This window comes from Phocoena phocoena, chromosome 20 (assembly GCF_963924675.1).
Source record: "Phocoena phocoena chromosome 20, mPhoPho1.1, whole genome shotgun sequence".
NCBI lineage: Eukaryota > Metazoa > Chordata > Mammalia > Artiodactyla > Phocoenidae > Phocoena > Phocoena phocoena.
In genome coordinates, this window is record NC_089238.1 from 2,634,045 (window position 1) to 2,650,834 (window position 16,790).

The following is a 16,790-nucleotide window of genomic DNA, read 5'->3' on the forward strand; positions in this document are numbered from 1 at the left end:
TGGAGGACTCATGAAGGCTGAGCCGAGATGGAGCAGGGCCACTAGAAAGCACAGCAGGGATCGTTTCTAAGGAAGGCAAGAAAGGAGGGAAATGTATCTGTGCATCAGTTTATATCCTAGACCACTCTCCTTGCTCACTGGGCTCTGCTCACCCTGCCCCTCCAACTCCCCGAGCTGACCCACTACCTGGAACATGCTTCCCTAGGTCTCAGCCGGCTGGCTCCTCCCCATCACTCAGTGCAAATGTCTTCTCCTCAGAGAGGGGTTCTTCTGACCACCCAGTGGGACAAAGCTGCCCGCTCCAGTTCCTCTCTGTCACAGCACCTTCTAGGAAACTCAGATGATTGCTAGTTTATCCCCTGCACTCCCACTAGAGGGCATGCTCCAAGAGCACAGGGAGCTCCCCTGCTGCAGCCCTGCTGCACCCCCAGCCTGTCACACTGGGATCATGTAGAGTTGGTGCAGGGTGTGAATATATAAGGCTTGATCTGGGCACTGGAGTCCCAGGGAGAGATCAAGCGTCTTCTTGCTCCCAGAGGGGCTCACAGTCTGCTGCGTTGGTCTGAAACCTACAGCCTGAGGGTGACTCCAGCCTCCACCCCTTTTTATAGTTTTAAAAAACTGAGGTAAAGTCCACATGACATAAAATTCACCGTTTGACCATTTTAATGAATCCAGAATCCATCATAGAGCAGTTACTCAATAAAAATGTATTGACTGCATTTCTCAATAAGTGCAGCATTGAATTATCACATGACACAGACTTTCTACTCCTAGGTGTGTGTACCCCAAAGAGCTGGAAACAGGTGTTCAAACAAAAATTTGTACACAGATGTTCATAGCAGCACTAGTAACAATAGTCAAAAGGTGGAAACAACTCAAATGTCCTTCAACTGAAGCATGGATAAACAAAATGTGGCATATCCATGCAAAGGAATACTATTCAGCCACGGAAAAGAATGAAGTGTTGTTACATGCTACAACTTGGATGGACTTTGAAAACATTATGTTACGTGAATGAAGCCAGACACAAAAGGCCACACAGTATATGATTCCACTCATATGAAATGTCCAGAATAGCTAAATCCAGAGAGAGAGAGAGAGAGAGAGAGGAGAGAGAGAGAGAGAGAGAGAGAGAGAGAGAGAGAGAGAGAGAGAGAGAGAGAGTTGATTAGTGGTTGCCAGGGGCTGGAAGGAGAGACTGCTTATGGGTACAGAGGTTCCTCTGGGGATGATGAAAATTTTTTGGAGCTAGATAGTTGCAAAACATTGTGAATGTCCTAAACATCACTAATGGTAAGTTTTATTTTTTATTTGTTTCCAAAAAATTCTTTGGATTTTATTTGATATGTGTGCAGTCAAAATTCTCAACAAGGCACCTAAACCATGAACAAGAGAAAACAAGAACAACTGCCAGCAAAATCATATCAGCAACGACTTTAGATACGGGAGTTATTCACAGAATATGAGTTAGGCTTAATATTTTAAATATATTCTCTTTTTCTTTTGGTAAGTTTTATAGGGACTTCCCTAGTGGCGCAGTGGTTAAGAATCGGCCTGCCAATGCAGGGGACGCGGGTTCGAGCCCTGGTCCGGGAAGATCCCACAGGCCGCGGAGCAACTAAGGCCGTGTGCCAGAACTACTGAGCCCATGTGCCACAACTACTGAAGCCCACGTGCCTAGAGCACATGCTCCTCAACAAGAGAAGCCACCCCAGTGAGAAGCCCGCGCACCGCAACAAAGAGTAGCCCCTGCTCACCACAACTAGAGAAAGCCCGTGTGCAGCAATGAACATCCAATGCAGGCTAAATAAATAAATAAATGTATTCAAAATTTTTTATATTATGTGTATCCTGCCACAACTTAAAAAAAAATCCCACGTAACATTTCTTGAGGGAATTCAATAAATGAATTCTTTCAGTTCTCCATATCCTTATCATTTGTGAGCGGTGGCTTGAGATTAGGGAGATGAACTTGAAACTTTTCATTCAATTCTGTGATTCTACAGTTGGAGTTTTGAAACCCCCCCCGGGGTTCCCTACTCAAACACTAGGCAATTGGGACCAAGCCCTCCCACGCTAGCAGTGGACAAAACCCCCTTCCCTGTGAGAACATACTTGGTGTCCACTTCTGGGTTACAGTAATGGCAGTAACACTTGGGAGGCTGAAGAAGGGGTGAACCAGAAACAGAGAAAGAGATGGCAGGGGTGAGGGAAGTCTACCACCTTCCCTCCCTTTCTCCCCAGTCCTCCTTCCTTCTTTCCTGCCCGCCTCCTTCTCCTTCCCTCTGGTGGCGACATCCTGGGGTCTCCCCTCTTACTGCTTCATCTTCCAGCCAGTTCACTCCGTCCCCATAAGTGACAGGATCCTCTAACCTGGGGTTTCTCAACCTCATCACCACTGACATTTTGACCTGGGTCAGTCTTTGCTGTGGGCACCGCCCTATGCAGTATAGGATGTGGAGAGGCATCCCTGACCTCTATCCACTAAGTGCCAGTAGCAACCCTTCCTCCAGCAGTGACAACCCAAAAGGTCTCCAGATGCTGCTGAGTGTCCCCTGAGTGGCAAGATCACCCCCATCTGAGAACCACTCATCTAACCAAGGGCCCATGCCAAGCCTGGCACTCATCTCCTCGGCCCCTCGGTCTTCCCCATCCCTCACACCAAATCCGTTAGCACTTCTTCTACAAGTGCTGCAAGGTCCTCCTCATCTTCACTATCATCACCAACATCCTGCCTGGGCCTTGGGTACCCGGCTCCTCCTTCCCCTCCTTCAAGCTCCCCTCTCTCCCCCTCCCTCCATCCATTCCCCCTCCTCCTCCCTCATTAGGTACCCTGATCTTCCTACCCAGCCTTCTTTACTGTAGGACACGAACAAGAAGGTGACCATCATGTAGGCGCATCTCAACGCGTTCCACCTGGTGTTCTTTCTTCGGAGGCTTCTTCAGGGTGGTAGTAGTTGGGTGAAACTTCACTGGGGAGAACCGAGTGGACACAACCGACGATGTGAAGACCTGCCCTTCCCTGTGTGGACATCCTGCCCTTCCCGAATCTCTGTCCGCACAGATGTCCCTCTGAACCCCACACCCACAATCCACATGACTCCCAGATTGAAATGTGGTCCACTGCTGCCGGGTTCCTTCACCTCTCCTCTCCATCCCCAAGGCGCCAGCCTCCCTTTCCCTCCTGACTACCGTTGCCCCAGCCTTCTACTGAACTCTCCTCTCCCTCAAACCAGCTCCCACCGGGGCCGCAAGGATCTAACACCCAGATCTGACCGTGTCACCTCCTCATTGCAGACCTCATCTAGTGCACAAGTCCTGTTTTACCTGCCCAACTGTTTTTCCCTCTTCTTTTTCCATTTTAAATTTTAATGAAACTATCACATACAAAAAAACTAATACAAATAAAGTTAAATACAAAATGGAGACAGGACTTGAAAATTCCCTGAGCGAGGAACCCATGTGAGTCGTGGAAGTTAAACTAAATCTAGCTTCTTTCAGGAACATAAGCAAAATTTAAATTATTTCTTTTAAATGCCTCTGATAACCATAAGAGGAACTTAAGTCATCTTCCGCAAAATGGTATAAGATAGTCCCCTTTTAACCAATCCCACTGCCATCTGGAAACCTCATTGTAATAACCATCACTTTAAAGCAAAAACAGGGACTTGCCTGGTGGCGCAGTGGTTAAGAATCCACCTGCCAATGAACGGGACACGGGTTCGATCCCTGGTGCAGGAAGATCCCACGTGCCGCGGAGCAACTAAGCCCGCATGCCACAACTACTGAAGCCCGTGTGCCTAGAGCCTGTGCTCTGCAACAAGAGAAGCCACTGCGATGAGAAGCCCACGCACCACAATGAGGAGCGACCCTCGCTCGGGGCAACTGGAGAGGGCCCACGCGCAGCAACGAAGACCCAGCGCAGTCCAATAGATAAATAAATTTATTTATTTATTAAAAAAGAAAAAGTCTACAAATGACAAATGTTGGTGAAAAGGAAACCCTCCTACACTGCTGGTGGGATTGTAAATTGGTGCAGCCACTGTGGAAAACAGTACGGAAGTTCCTTTAAAAGCTAAAAATAGAACTACCATATGATCCAGCAATCTCACTCCTGGGTCTATATACATAGACAATGAAAACACTAATTCAAAAAGATACAGGTACCTAAAAAAAAGAGAAAGATACAGGCACCTCAGTGTTCATAGCAGCGCTATTTAGAATCGGCAAGACGTGGAAGCAACTTAAGTGCCCATCAACAGATGAACGGATAAAGAAGATGTGAGATATATATATATATATATATATATATATATATATATATATATATATATAGAGAGAGAGAGAGAGAGAGAGAGAGAGAGAGAGAGAGAAAGAGAGAGAGAATATTATTCAACCATAAAAAGAATGAAAATTTGCCATGTGCAACAACATGGATGGATCTGGAGGGTATGATAGTGAAATAAGTCAGAGAAAGACAAATACTGTGTGTTATCACTCATATGTGGAATCTAAAAAATAAAACAAATGAATGTATGTAACAAAACGGAAACACACTCACAGATATAAAAAAGAAACGAGTGGTTACCACTGGGGAGAAGGGTAGATAGGGGTAAGGGATTAAGAGTTACAAATGACCGTGTGTAAAAGAAATAAGCTACAAGGATATATTGTACAGCAGAGGGAGTATAGACATTATTTTATAACTTTAAATAGAGTAAAATCTATAAAAATTTTGAATCATTATGTCGTACACTTGAAACTAATGTAATATTAATCAACTATACCTCAATACAAATTATAAAAATATGTAAAATCATAATTTAGTCTCATAAAATAGCATAATAAATAAAACAGGTTATAATCTAATTGGAAGATTATCATATAGTAAGTACAATTTGATCTCTATATAATACTTTGGGGTCAATAATAATCTGTATAATAAAATATTTCATTTTATTATTTATAATATATTTATATATTGTAAATAATAATAAAATTTAAAATAAATAATATAATAAAAATAACATATTTCAATATTTCTTTATAAATTTATTTATTTATTTATTTTTGCGGGGGCTGCGTTGGATCTTCTTTGCTGCTCACGGGCTTTATCTAGTTGGCGAGCGGGGTCTACTCTTCATTGTGGTGTGCGGGTTTCTCTTTGCGGTGGCTTCTGTCGTTGCAGAGCACGGGCTCTAGGTGCACGGGTTTCAGTAGTTATGGCATGCGGGCTCAGTAGCTGTGGCGCATGGGCTTAGCGGCTCCGAGACATGAGGGACCTTCCCAGACCAGGGCTTGAACCCATGTCCCCTGCATTGGCAGGCGGATTCTTAACCACCGCGCCACCAGGGAAGTCCCACAATAACATTTAAATATACCATTCTAGTAAAAGGAAAAAATGGCAGGTCATGTGAATTACCAAATGAAGGATCAAATTAATTCCCACACTAACAGCAGAAAGATTTATTTTTTTTTTTAAACAGATACTCATTCCTTGAAGCATCAGTTAGTGAAACATTTCCTCATTTGAAGAACTGGTTATTTTACTTTATTTTTTCATTTTATTTTTTATTGAAGTATAGTTGACTTACAATATTACATTAGTTTCAGATGTACAAAGTAGTAATTCGATATCTTTATAGAATATACTACATACTTTATTATAAAATATTAACTGTACTCCCTGTGCTGTATATTACATCCTTGTAACTTAGTTTATACCTACTAGTTTGTACCAATTAAATCCCTTCATCTATCTTGCCCCTCCCTCTTCTTTCTCCCCACTGGTATCACTAGTTTGTTCTGATTCTGTGAGACTCTTTTGTTTTATTGTCCCTTTTTTTACTTTTTAGATTCCATTGGTTATTTTATTTTATTATTATTATTATTATTGGCCATGCCATGCAGCATGTGGGATCTTAGTTCCCCGACCAGGAACCAAACCTGTGTCCCCTGCATTGGGAGCATGGTGTCTTAACCACTGGGCCACCAGGGAAGTCCTGGTTATTGCATTTTATTTTATTTTAATTTTTTGGACACTTTAAATTATTTTTAATACAATTTTTAAAGGTTACACTCCATTTACAGTTATTACAAGATATTGGTTATATTCAGCACTATTCACAATAGCCAACACATGGAAACAACCTAAATGTCCATCGACAGATGAATGGATAAAGATGTGGTACATACATACAATGGAATACTACTCAGCCATAAAAAAGAATAAAATAATGCCATTTGCCACTACATGGATGGACCTAGAGATTGTCATACTGAGTGAAATAAGACAGAAAGAGAAAGACAAACACCATATTATATCACTTATATGTGGAATCTAAAATAAGACACAAATGAACACATCTATGAAATGGAAACAGACTCACGGACATAGAGATCAGACTTATGGTTTGCCAAGGAGGAAGGAGGTGGGGTAGGGATGGATTGAGAGTTTGGGATTAACGGATGCAAACTATTATTGATAGGATGGATAAACAACAAGATCTTACTGTACAGCACAGGGAACTATATTCAACATCCTGTGACAAACCATAATGAAAAGATTATGAAAAAGAATGTATGACTGAATCACTGTGCTGTCCAGCAGAAATTAACACAACATTGTAAAGAAACTATACTTCAATTTAAAAAAAAAGCAACCATAGGCAACAATATTGAGATTCTAACCAGCAAAGAGGTACACTTCAAAACGATGGCCTTCTATTTGTGCCTCTGGAGGCAAAAAGTACAACATCCAGTTTGGCAAGAATGTAGGAAAATGATCACCCTGCTCTCTGCTGGCCGGATTGTGAAGTGTTAGTTTCCCGGCAGGTATTGTATCTGGTAACATATACTAAATGTTGTATGAATGTGCATGTGTCTTGACCCAACAATTTACAATTATCGAAATCAGAGAAATGTTCCAAACTTGCTAAGAAGAGTTAATTGTCACTTATTTATTGTTACATTAAATTAATGACAATGGCTAAATACTCCCTATCTTTAAAAAAATAATAAATATATATATTATATATAATATATATATATATTATATATATATATATAGGCTATATTCCCAGTGCTGTACACTACATCCTTGCAGCCTGATTTACACCCAAAAGTTTGTACCTCCTACTCCCCCACCCATATATTGCCCATCCCTGCCCTCTCCCGACTGGTCACCACTAGTTTGTTCTCTATATCTGTGAGTCTGCTTCCTTTTTATTATACTAGTTTGTTGTATTTTTTAGATTCCACATATAAGTGACATCATATGATATTTGTCTTTCTCTGTCTGACTTACTTCACTCAGTATGACAACCTCTAGGTCCATCCATGTTGCTACAAATGGCATTATTTCATTCTTTTTATGGCTAATATTCCATTGTATATACATACCACACCTTCTTTATCCATTTTTCTGTTGATGGACAGGGGTTGCATCCATGTCTTGGCTATTGTAAATAATGTTGCTGTGAACTTTGGGGTGCATGTATATTTCTGAATTAGTGTTTTTGTGTTCACTTGGGTGACAAGTTCTTCTCATCTCACAGAAGAGTTCAACAATCAACCATAGTTCATATGAGGATCCAGGGAGGTCAGTTGTTTTCCCAAGGTCTCCGAGTTAGCTCGGAGAATAGAAAGTTGAATAGAAAGCCAAACCTTTCGAAAACCCACTTCTATCTGTCCTGATTTCTAAGTATTCTCTTTAGACATTCCCACTTGGGACTTACCCCACAGAGCCCTCTTGACCTCAGTGACCTCAAGTCACAGACTTGTTCTCAAACTGTGCCAGGAGATGAAATGTCTCTATTTATATGGAGCTGGGGGAAATTCCAGGGGTCCCTGACTGTTACCCAGTAAGCAGAGTGATTGGGTTAATGTTGTGGAACGAACCATTTTGCATAATCCAGGTGGATTCAATTTTCCATGGAAACTTCACCAGGAGAAACCATGATTTATTCAAGGGGCTTCCATATTGGTTTTGTGGTAGACTTCTTTATTGTACTTTATTTATTCTAGAATTTTATGGATTGCTTTTTTTGCGGGGGGGTCGGTGGGTGGGAAATGGATTGGTATTCCTGGTTTAGTGAATTATTTTCTCATTTGCGTGAAGTGTTCCAGGGAGAAAGAGAATAGAGATCTGATAGTTGGTGGGTTACCTAACTACTTTTTCTCATGTAAATAAGGCTTAAAAGACTTTTTTCTAGGACTTCCCTTGTGGCACAATGGTTAAGAATCCCCCTGCCAAGGCAGGGGACAGGGATTCTATCCCTAATCCAGGGAGATCCCACATGCCTCGGAGCAACTAAGCCCATGAGGCACAATGACGGAGCCTGCGCTCTAGAGCCAGCAAGCCACAACTACTGAAGCCGGCGCGCCTAGAGACTGTGCTCCGCGACAAGAGAAGCCACTGCAATGAGAAGCCCTCGCACCACAATGAAGAGTAGCCCCCACTCGCCGCAACGAGAGGAAGCCCACATGCAGCAACAAAGGCCCAATGTATCCAAAATAAATAAATAAAATTAATAAAAAGTTTATAAAATTTTTAAAGACTTTTTTTTCCTAATATCAGCTGATGAGCTCAACTATAAGAACCTATTTCTGAGTAGACATTTAGAAAACCAGAGGCTGAACACCAGCAGGGAAAAAGAATGATGTCTATCAATTTAGGAAGCCTTCCGTTTTGTAAACACCTAAGGAAGCAATATCTGAAAAGGTATAGAGGGAACATATTTCAACATAATAAAGGCCACATAGACAAGAACACAGCTATTATCTACTCCACGTAGAAGTCTTGGAGGAGGAAATACACAGAACACGCTTTGACAGAAAAGTGTTTGTTTATTTGAAATTTAAATGTCACCGGTTATCCTGTATTTAGTCTGGCCACCCTACACGGAGCATCCTATTTTACAATGAAATCGTGCCTAACAGGAAGACAATCGACAGCAGCCTCAGTTTCGTGATGAAGTACTGAAAACCAATGAAACATGACTTCATTGGAAGAAGAACACAGAGCAAAAGCTTATCAGAAAAGCATAGCCTACACTAAAGTAGAAAACAAAATCCAAAGGGAATTATAAGTTAGCGCTCAAGGACCCTCCTAATTCACGTGAATGGAACCCCATTAGGTTCCAGTATAATCCTAAATTCTTCAAATGTCATCCTTTCTTGATATTACATAAGTAACAAATTATCCTGAATTTCCTTCTTGGATCAGAAGAGACTGGCATCTGAGGGCAGGGACTGGGGCGAGTCATTTGGAATGTGTTTTCTGGTGGCGTTTGAAAGTCCCCAGCTGACAGAAGGCACTGTGACACTCGGGACACACATAGGGTTTGAGCCCAGAGTGGGTGCGTCGGTGAACATTGAGGTTCCCTCTGTGGCTGAAGGCTTTGTCACAGTGCTCACATCGGAAAGGCTTCTCCTTGGTGTGGGTCCTCTTGTGAGCACGCAACGTGGAGTCGTGGGTGAACTTCTTGGGGCAGAGATCACAGCAGTATGGCTTCTTGCCTGTGTGGATCCGCTCATGAGCTCGCAGGTCCGAAGACTGCATGAACCCTTTGTCACACGTGTTGCATCGAAAAGGTCTCTCTCCTGTGTGTGTCCTCTGGTGAAGGGTAAGCTGAGATGGATAAGGAAATCTCTTCTTGCATTCCCTACATTCATAGGGTGCCCATGCCTGGGCTTCTTTTCCCTCAGGAAGAATGTTGGGTCCCACCGTGCTAGGTGAACCAATGAAAGGGGACCCAAGTTGTCCTGAGAATTCTCCTTTGTCCAAAGATGTGGTTTCTTCTTGATGTACTTCTTGGAAACTGGGACTGTTGGCCTGTTTCCTTTTGAAACCTCTTAGACCCCTCAGAGAACCTTTTCTGTATCCACTCTTAGTAGAAACTTCTCCCTCTGGAACACAAGAGGAAAACGTTCAGCATCCACATTTGAAATATGAATTCCTTCTTGGGGATTCTTCCCACCCTCTGCCCTCTCAGAACGTTCTGAAAAAAGAGATTCAGCACACAGCATTTAACAAGGAGCATTTTCCGTGGTGCCAACCTCACTGAAACCCAGAGCTGATGTGGCAGAGAGCCTCCCATCAACTAAACAACCTAAGAGTCTAGATTATGACACACTCTGGAAAGGGGATGATGGAGAAGGTTGGTTTGGAGAACCAACTCCCCCCGCCCGCCCAAGGGATGGTAATGCTGGGTACCCAGCCCCAAGCCACCATAGGAAGGGAGTCACTAACTCCTCTGAATTCCAAGTTTCCAGACTCACCAGGACCTTTCAGATGTTCAGGCTCTTGAGATTGATGGGTTCTTGTCTCTTCCGTGTCTTCCATCAGGTCTTTCTCCAAGTTCTCCTTGGATGTCAGACCCTCCATTTCACCTGTTTCAGGAAAGGTCTCTGGCAGGAGACCTTTCTGGTCCTGCCAAGGAGCAACCAAGCAGAGTCAATAACCCATCTACCTTAGTCCATGGAAAGCTCTGTTTCCTCTTTCCCCATCCCCGTCATATCATGATCTAAGACTCCAACTTTCTTAATATCAGTTTGGGGGATATGCCCTGACTTCTTCTGGGCCACCCCCATCACCCCAATTGATAACCATCTCCTGATACCTAAGTCTGTCCTTGATCTCTACTGGCCACATCATGCAATCAAGTCTTGATACCACAGTTGGCACTCTGAATTCTCAATGCATACATCTCTCTGTGTCATCTCAATACTCCCTGCCCCTGACTCTGGAAGCAAAGGACCCTGGGTACATTCTCCCAAGTTCATCACGTTTTCCTACTCTGTTTGAGTTCGTCCTTCTGATGGTGGTTACACAGTACATGGTAAGATGATGAGCAGCATCCCTAGTCTCTACTCACTAGAAATCAAGAGCATCCCCTCCCCCACACCCAACTCCATTTGGAAAAATCAGCTGTCTCCAGACATTCTCCAGTGTCCTCTAGGAGGAAAAATGAGTCGAATTGGGAACCACTCCTTCAACTCCAAGGGTTGACAATATTGTGAACTATGAAGTGCCTCTGAGGAAAGCAACCATGTGGAAATCAGCTGTCAGTGCATTTACCCGCGGCAAACTGACCTAGCACCATTCCACTGAGGCAGGATTCCTTTCTCCCCACTCTTAAAACTACACGTATTCATGGCAAAGGGACAAAGATGGATGAGTCTTCATTCTCACACAAGCTGGAAAATGTCTAGGAACTTAAGGCATCCATGAAAATCCCTGAAGCCAATGGGTCCATTCCTGTCCTTTACCAAAACTCCCAATTACTCTAGCAGCAATGTCCACCTGAACCTCTTCTAAGTTCTCCCAGACTCTCTCCAGAGACCAGGGCATCACACACTCACCTGCCCCCTTGACAGGTCCTTGGCTCCTGTCAGAATATGCAGCTCTCGTCTTTTCTGCTGGCCGTTCTCTGGAGGTATCTCACTCACAGGGGATCGGGGCTCCCTGCATTGGTCTCTCTCATCGTTCATGTCACTGGCCTCGGATTCAACCATCTCAACTTCTGAGCTTCGCACAAGAAATTCCTGTCCTTGTATGCGGACTATGGTCTGTGAGGGAAAAAACTCAATCGAGATCCGTCTCCTATATGACCTGGAAAGCAGCTCTCAAGGCAACCAATGGCATCGTACCATACAAGCGCACTTTTTTTTTGTTTAAAAGATCTACATCCCTCAAGTTGGGACAGCCAAAAATAACTCTCAACGATGCCCAAAGAAACCTCTCACCCATTTGAATATCAGTGATTTAGAGTCAACCACTCAGATCCTATCTTGTTCAACCCCCAGCTTACAGGTCCCATCCCATCTCTCCCTTTCCCATACCAATCCCAAGGTTCCTACTCACACACTTCTTGGGTTTATGCTTATTTCTTAGCATGTCCTCCAAGGCTTTGCAACTCTGCACCCCCGTTTCCTTGACTAAGACCTGGCACTCCAGCGGCATGCAGATCATAAACTGCTCCAGCACCAGCTTGTCCATCATCTGCTCCTTGGTGTGAAGATCTGGCCTCAACCACAGATGGCAGAGCTCACGGAGTCTCCTCAGATCCTGGACGGGGTCAGATTCCTCTGAGCTGATAAACGTTCTGAAGTGAACATGCCACGTTTCCTGGTCACAGTCTGGCTTTTCCAAAAGTGTATCTTGGTGTGGAACAGACACTGGTGGCTCTGATCCAGGGCCGTAGGGGAGTTTTCCTTGACCCCAGAAAAATATCTGGTCCTCAGCCATGTTGACAGAGAAATTTTCCAATAGGACACTGAGGAAACACTTGTAGAGCTGGTGCCAATTGAATTCCGTGGAAAGGGATTTCCTCACTTCTTCTCAGCAATAGAGTCACTGTTCAGAAGGCTGGGATTAAAAAAAAAAAGAAAGAAAAGGAACGGAAAAGAATGAACCAGATGAGTTTCATTTTATTCCACCCTTCCCTCTCCCATACATCCCACATCCAAATACTGGACATCACTACCCCCCTGGTTCAATATTTCATGCCACAGACAATAATCCATTCTATTAAAATTCTGACATCCACCTTTATAGGAAAACCAAAAAATGTCTGGTCAAAATATCCATAGCGCCACGGTTCAGAAACCCTAGTTGAAAAAATGAACCGTAGCACACCACACCACGGACTATGGAAACATTCTGCGCATCTCACAGAAGAGTTCAACAATCAACGATAGTTAGTGTGGGGTTTGAGGGAGAACTGCTGCTTTCCCAAGGTCTCCGAGATAATGCAAGGTGAATAGAAAGCCAAACCTTTCTGAAACCCACCTCCATCTCTCCTGATTTCTAAGCATTCTCTTTAGACATTCCCACATGTCACTTACCTCTTGGAGCCCTCTTGCCTTCAGCCTCCTCAAGTCCGGGACTGGCTCTCAAAGTGTGTCTGGAGCTGAAATGTCTCTATTTATATAAGAGCCAGGGGAAATTCCAGGGGTCCCTTCCTATAACCTCATCATCCCAGTGATTGGATAAAGGTCTTGGATGGAACCATTTTAGATAATCTGGGTAGATTCAATTTTCCATGGAAACTCCACCAGGAGAAACCATGATTTGTTAAAGAGGACTCCATGTTGGTTTTTTGTAGATTATCTTTATCATATTTTATTTATGTTAGACTTTATGGTTTGCATTTTGGGGGGAAACAGATGGGTTTTCCCGATCTAGTGAATTTACTCTCACTGCCTGGAGAGTTCGAAGGAGTTAGAGAATCGAGATCTAATGGCTGTAACCAAATTGGGTTACCTACTCTTTTTTCTTTTCTCATGAAATAAGTTGTAAAAGACTTTTGTTTAAAAGCAGCCGATGAGCTGAAGTGTGCGAAGAACCTATTTCTTTTTTTATGTTTTGAATTTTTAAATTTTATTTTATTTATTTATTTATTTTTAAAAAGTTATTATTTATTTATTTATTTTTGGCTATGTTGGGTCTTTGTTGCTGCGCGCGGGTTTTCTCTAGTTGTGGCGAGTGGAGGCTACTCTTCGTTGCCGTGAACAGGCTTCTCATTGTGGTGGCTTCTCTTGTTGCAGAGCACGGGCTGTAGGTGCGCGGGCTGCAGTAGTTGTGGCACGCGGACTTCAGTAGTTGTGGCTCGTGGGCTCTAGAGCACAGGCCCAGTAGTTGTGGCCCACGGGCTTAGTTGCTCCGCGGAATGTGTGATCTTCCCGGACCAGGGCTCGAACCCATGTCCCCTGCATTGGCAGGCAGATTCTTAACCACTGCGCCACTGGGGAAGCCCTATTTTATTTATTTTTTTATACAGCAAGTTCTTATTTGTTATCTATTTTATACATATTAGTGTATATATGTCAATCCCAATCTCCCAATTCATCCCACCAGCACCCCTCCCCCCGCCACTTTGCCCCCTTTGTGTCCATACGTTTGTTCTCTACATCTGTGTCTCTATTTCTGCCCTGCAAACTGGTTTCTCTATACCATTTTTCTAGGTTCCACATATATGCGTTAATATACGATATTTGTTTTTCACTTTCTGACTTACTTCATTCCGTATGACAGTCTCTAGATCCATCCAAGGAGAAGAACCTATTTCTGAGTAGGCATTTAGAAAGCTAGAGGGTGTACACCAATGGGGAAAAAGAATGACATCCTATCCAAATAGGAGGCCTTTATCTCAACAAGTATAGAGGGAACATATCTCAACATAATAAAGGCCAGGTAGACAAAACCACAGCTATCATCTACTCGATGTAAAAAAGACTTAGAAGAGGAAACATACAGAACACTCTTTGACAAAAATGTGTTTGTTTATTTGAAATTTAAATTTCACTGGTTTTCCTCTATTTTACCTGGCTGCCATGCCAGGAGCATCCTATTTTACAATGAAATCACTCCCAACAGAAAGACAATCAGCAGTAGCTTCAGTTTCATAATGAAGTACTGAAAACCAATGAAACATGCATTGTTTTTTTGTCTTTTGGGGGTTTTATTTATTTATTTTTGGCTGTGTTGGGTCTTCATTTCTGTGCGAAGGCTTTTTCTAGTTGTGGCGAGCGGGGGCCACTCTTCATCGTGGTGCGCGGGCCTCTCACTATCGCGGCCTCTCTTGTTGCAGAGCACAGGCTCCAGACGCGCAGGCTCAGTAGTTGTGGCTCACGGGCCCAGTTGCTCTGCGGCACGTGGGATCTTCCCAGACCAGGGCTCGAACCCGTGTCCCCTGCATTGGCAGGCAGATTCTCAACCACTGCACCACCAGGGAAGCCCAAGACATGCATTGCTGAAAGAAGAACACAAAGCAAAAACTTTATTTTAAAAAACATACGCTTGGGGCTTCCCTGGTGGCGCAGTGGTTAAGAATCCGCCTGCCAATGCAGGGGACAGGGGTTCGAGCCCTGGTACGGGAAGATCCCACATGCCGCGGAGCAACTAAGCCCTTGCGCCACAACTACTGAAGCCCGTGTACCTAGAGCCCGTGCTCCGCAACAACAGAAGCCACCGCAAAGAGAAGCCCGCACACCGCAACAAAGAGCAGCCCCCGCTCGCCAACTAGAGAAAGCCAGCGCGCAGCAACAAAGACCCAACGCAGCCAAAAGAAAAAAAGAGAGAGAGAGAGAGCTCAAATAATGGGGTTTACACCAGTTAAATACAAGGATCCTGCATATCTCAAAGACCCTAAAGTTTGTAACATCAAAAAGAGGGAGTATGTGCTCGCTTCGGCAGCACATATACTAAAATTGGAACGATACAGAGAAGATTAGCATGGCCCCTGCGCAAGGATGACACGCAAATTCGTGAAGCGTTCCATATTTTTCACCTAGAGGGGTGGGATAGGGAGGGTGGGAGGGAAGGAGACGCAAGAGGGAGGAGATATGGGGATATATGTATATGTATAGCTGATTCACTTTGTTATAAAACAGAAGCTAACACACCATTGTAAAGCAATTATACTCCAATAAAGATGTTAAAAAAAAACAGGGAGTAAATTCTATAAAGTTATCAGCAGTAAATTTATTTTACAGTTGAAAAAAAACAACAACAAAACAGTTTCCAAAACCAGCAACAGGCAGGTGGAGTAGAGTGCTGGGGATGGAGGCTAGGGCAGTCTACCCATTCGCTCACCAGTGGCCTTCCACAGGTCTAGGATCCCGAGGGCTATCTTCTCCTTCCGGCCTCCATCAGTCCTGGCCGGGGATTGGGGGCGGCACGACCAGGTGGTCCTTAAAGACAGGGAGAACACAGAATCCAGCAGACCCAGAGCACTGCTCATCGGATGGGGCACCTCCACCGAATCCGGGGGAACAGGCTACACGCTGACCATCCCTACTTGCCAGGGAGAGGACTGTGGCTATGACAAGTAGACGCTTGCTCAACGTTATCCCACCACTAAGTGGCAGAACTGGGGTTTGAGCCCAACTGCGTCTGGACCCAAACCTCACATCCTCTCTGCTCTGCCACACCGTTGTGTCACTGGAATGTTGGCATGTGGCTGATTTAACTGTCATGAAGCAGCACATCCCAAGTATACAGCAAGTACCCAATGAAGATGTGTTGGGAGAACGGGGAGAGAGGGTGGAGGATCCTCCCAGGAATTGCTGTAGTTTATCTAATCTTCACAGCATCTCCATGCAGCAGGGGGACATCGTTATACCCATTGTCACAGATGAGGAAACTCTGGCGTTGAGAGATGAAGGCGGCACACCAAGCCAGGGGCAGAGCCGGGACTTGAAGCCAGCGCTCTGGCTCCAGGATCCATGCAGTATATCACTCCACTAGACTAACCCTCAAGACAGGTCAGGAAATAAAGCCCATGGCCTTGAGGGAATGTGAGTTTAGGGTTGTTACAGGGTTGCCAATGCACTGCTCACAGGCAGGAGCCAGGGATGGAGCGCTCAGAGCAGGCTCAGTCACTGGAATCCAGGAGATAGCCAGCACTGTTGAGGGTCCAGCCTCCTTGCCCCTGGACAGAGATGGAGAGAGAAGACTCAGAGACAGAAAGGGCAGCCAGCATCCCACAGGTCTGGGAAGACGTGGGTCAGCACGCCGCTTAACCACTAGTCTGTGAGGTGGGTTCTCTTAATCCACATTTCACCAATGTGGAAATTGAAGACTTCCTAAGACCAGCAACTGGGAATGAAAAGAAAGCTTTAAAAACCACTGCTGTAAGTCCTTGACGTGTGTAGTGTATTGTCACAAATCTCTCTCTCTCTCTCTCACACACACACACACACACACCCAGGATCAAATCCAGGCTGCATCACTGCATGACTGCAGGTAAGGTGCTGAGTTCCTTTGATAATTATAACGGCTA

General features: G+C 44.1%; 1 protein-coding gene and 1 non-coding gene across 2 annotated transcripts; one reads left to right on the forward strand and one right to left on the reverse strand.

Annotated features, from left to right (window-relative positions):
* Positions 1-9,265: 9,265 nt before the first annotated feature.
* LOC136140703 (zinc finger and SCAN domain-containing protein 5B-like) lies at positions 9,266-12,007 on the reverse strand. The gene is made up of 4 exons (XM_065898874.1): positions 11,870-12,007; positions 11,368-11,574; positions 10,285-10,435; positions 9,266-9,912 (listed from the first exon to the last, which is right to left on the reverse strand). Exons 1-4 carry the CDS (start codon positions 12,005-12,007, stop codon positions 9,266-9,268), a joined length of 1,143 nt encoding a protein of 380 aa, XP_065754946.1.
* A 3,179-nt stretch (positions 12,008-15,186) lies between these two features.
* Positions 15,187-15,293, forward strand: LOC136141576 (U6 spliceosomal RNA). The gene has a single exon (XR_010657750.1). It is a non-coding gene; the product is annotated as a U6 spliceosomal RNA (small nuclear RNA).
* The last annotated feature ends 1,497 nt before the right edge of the window (positions 15,294-16,790 follow it).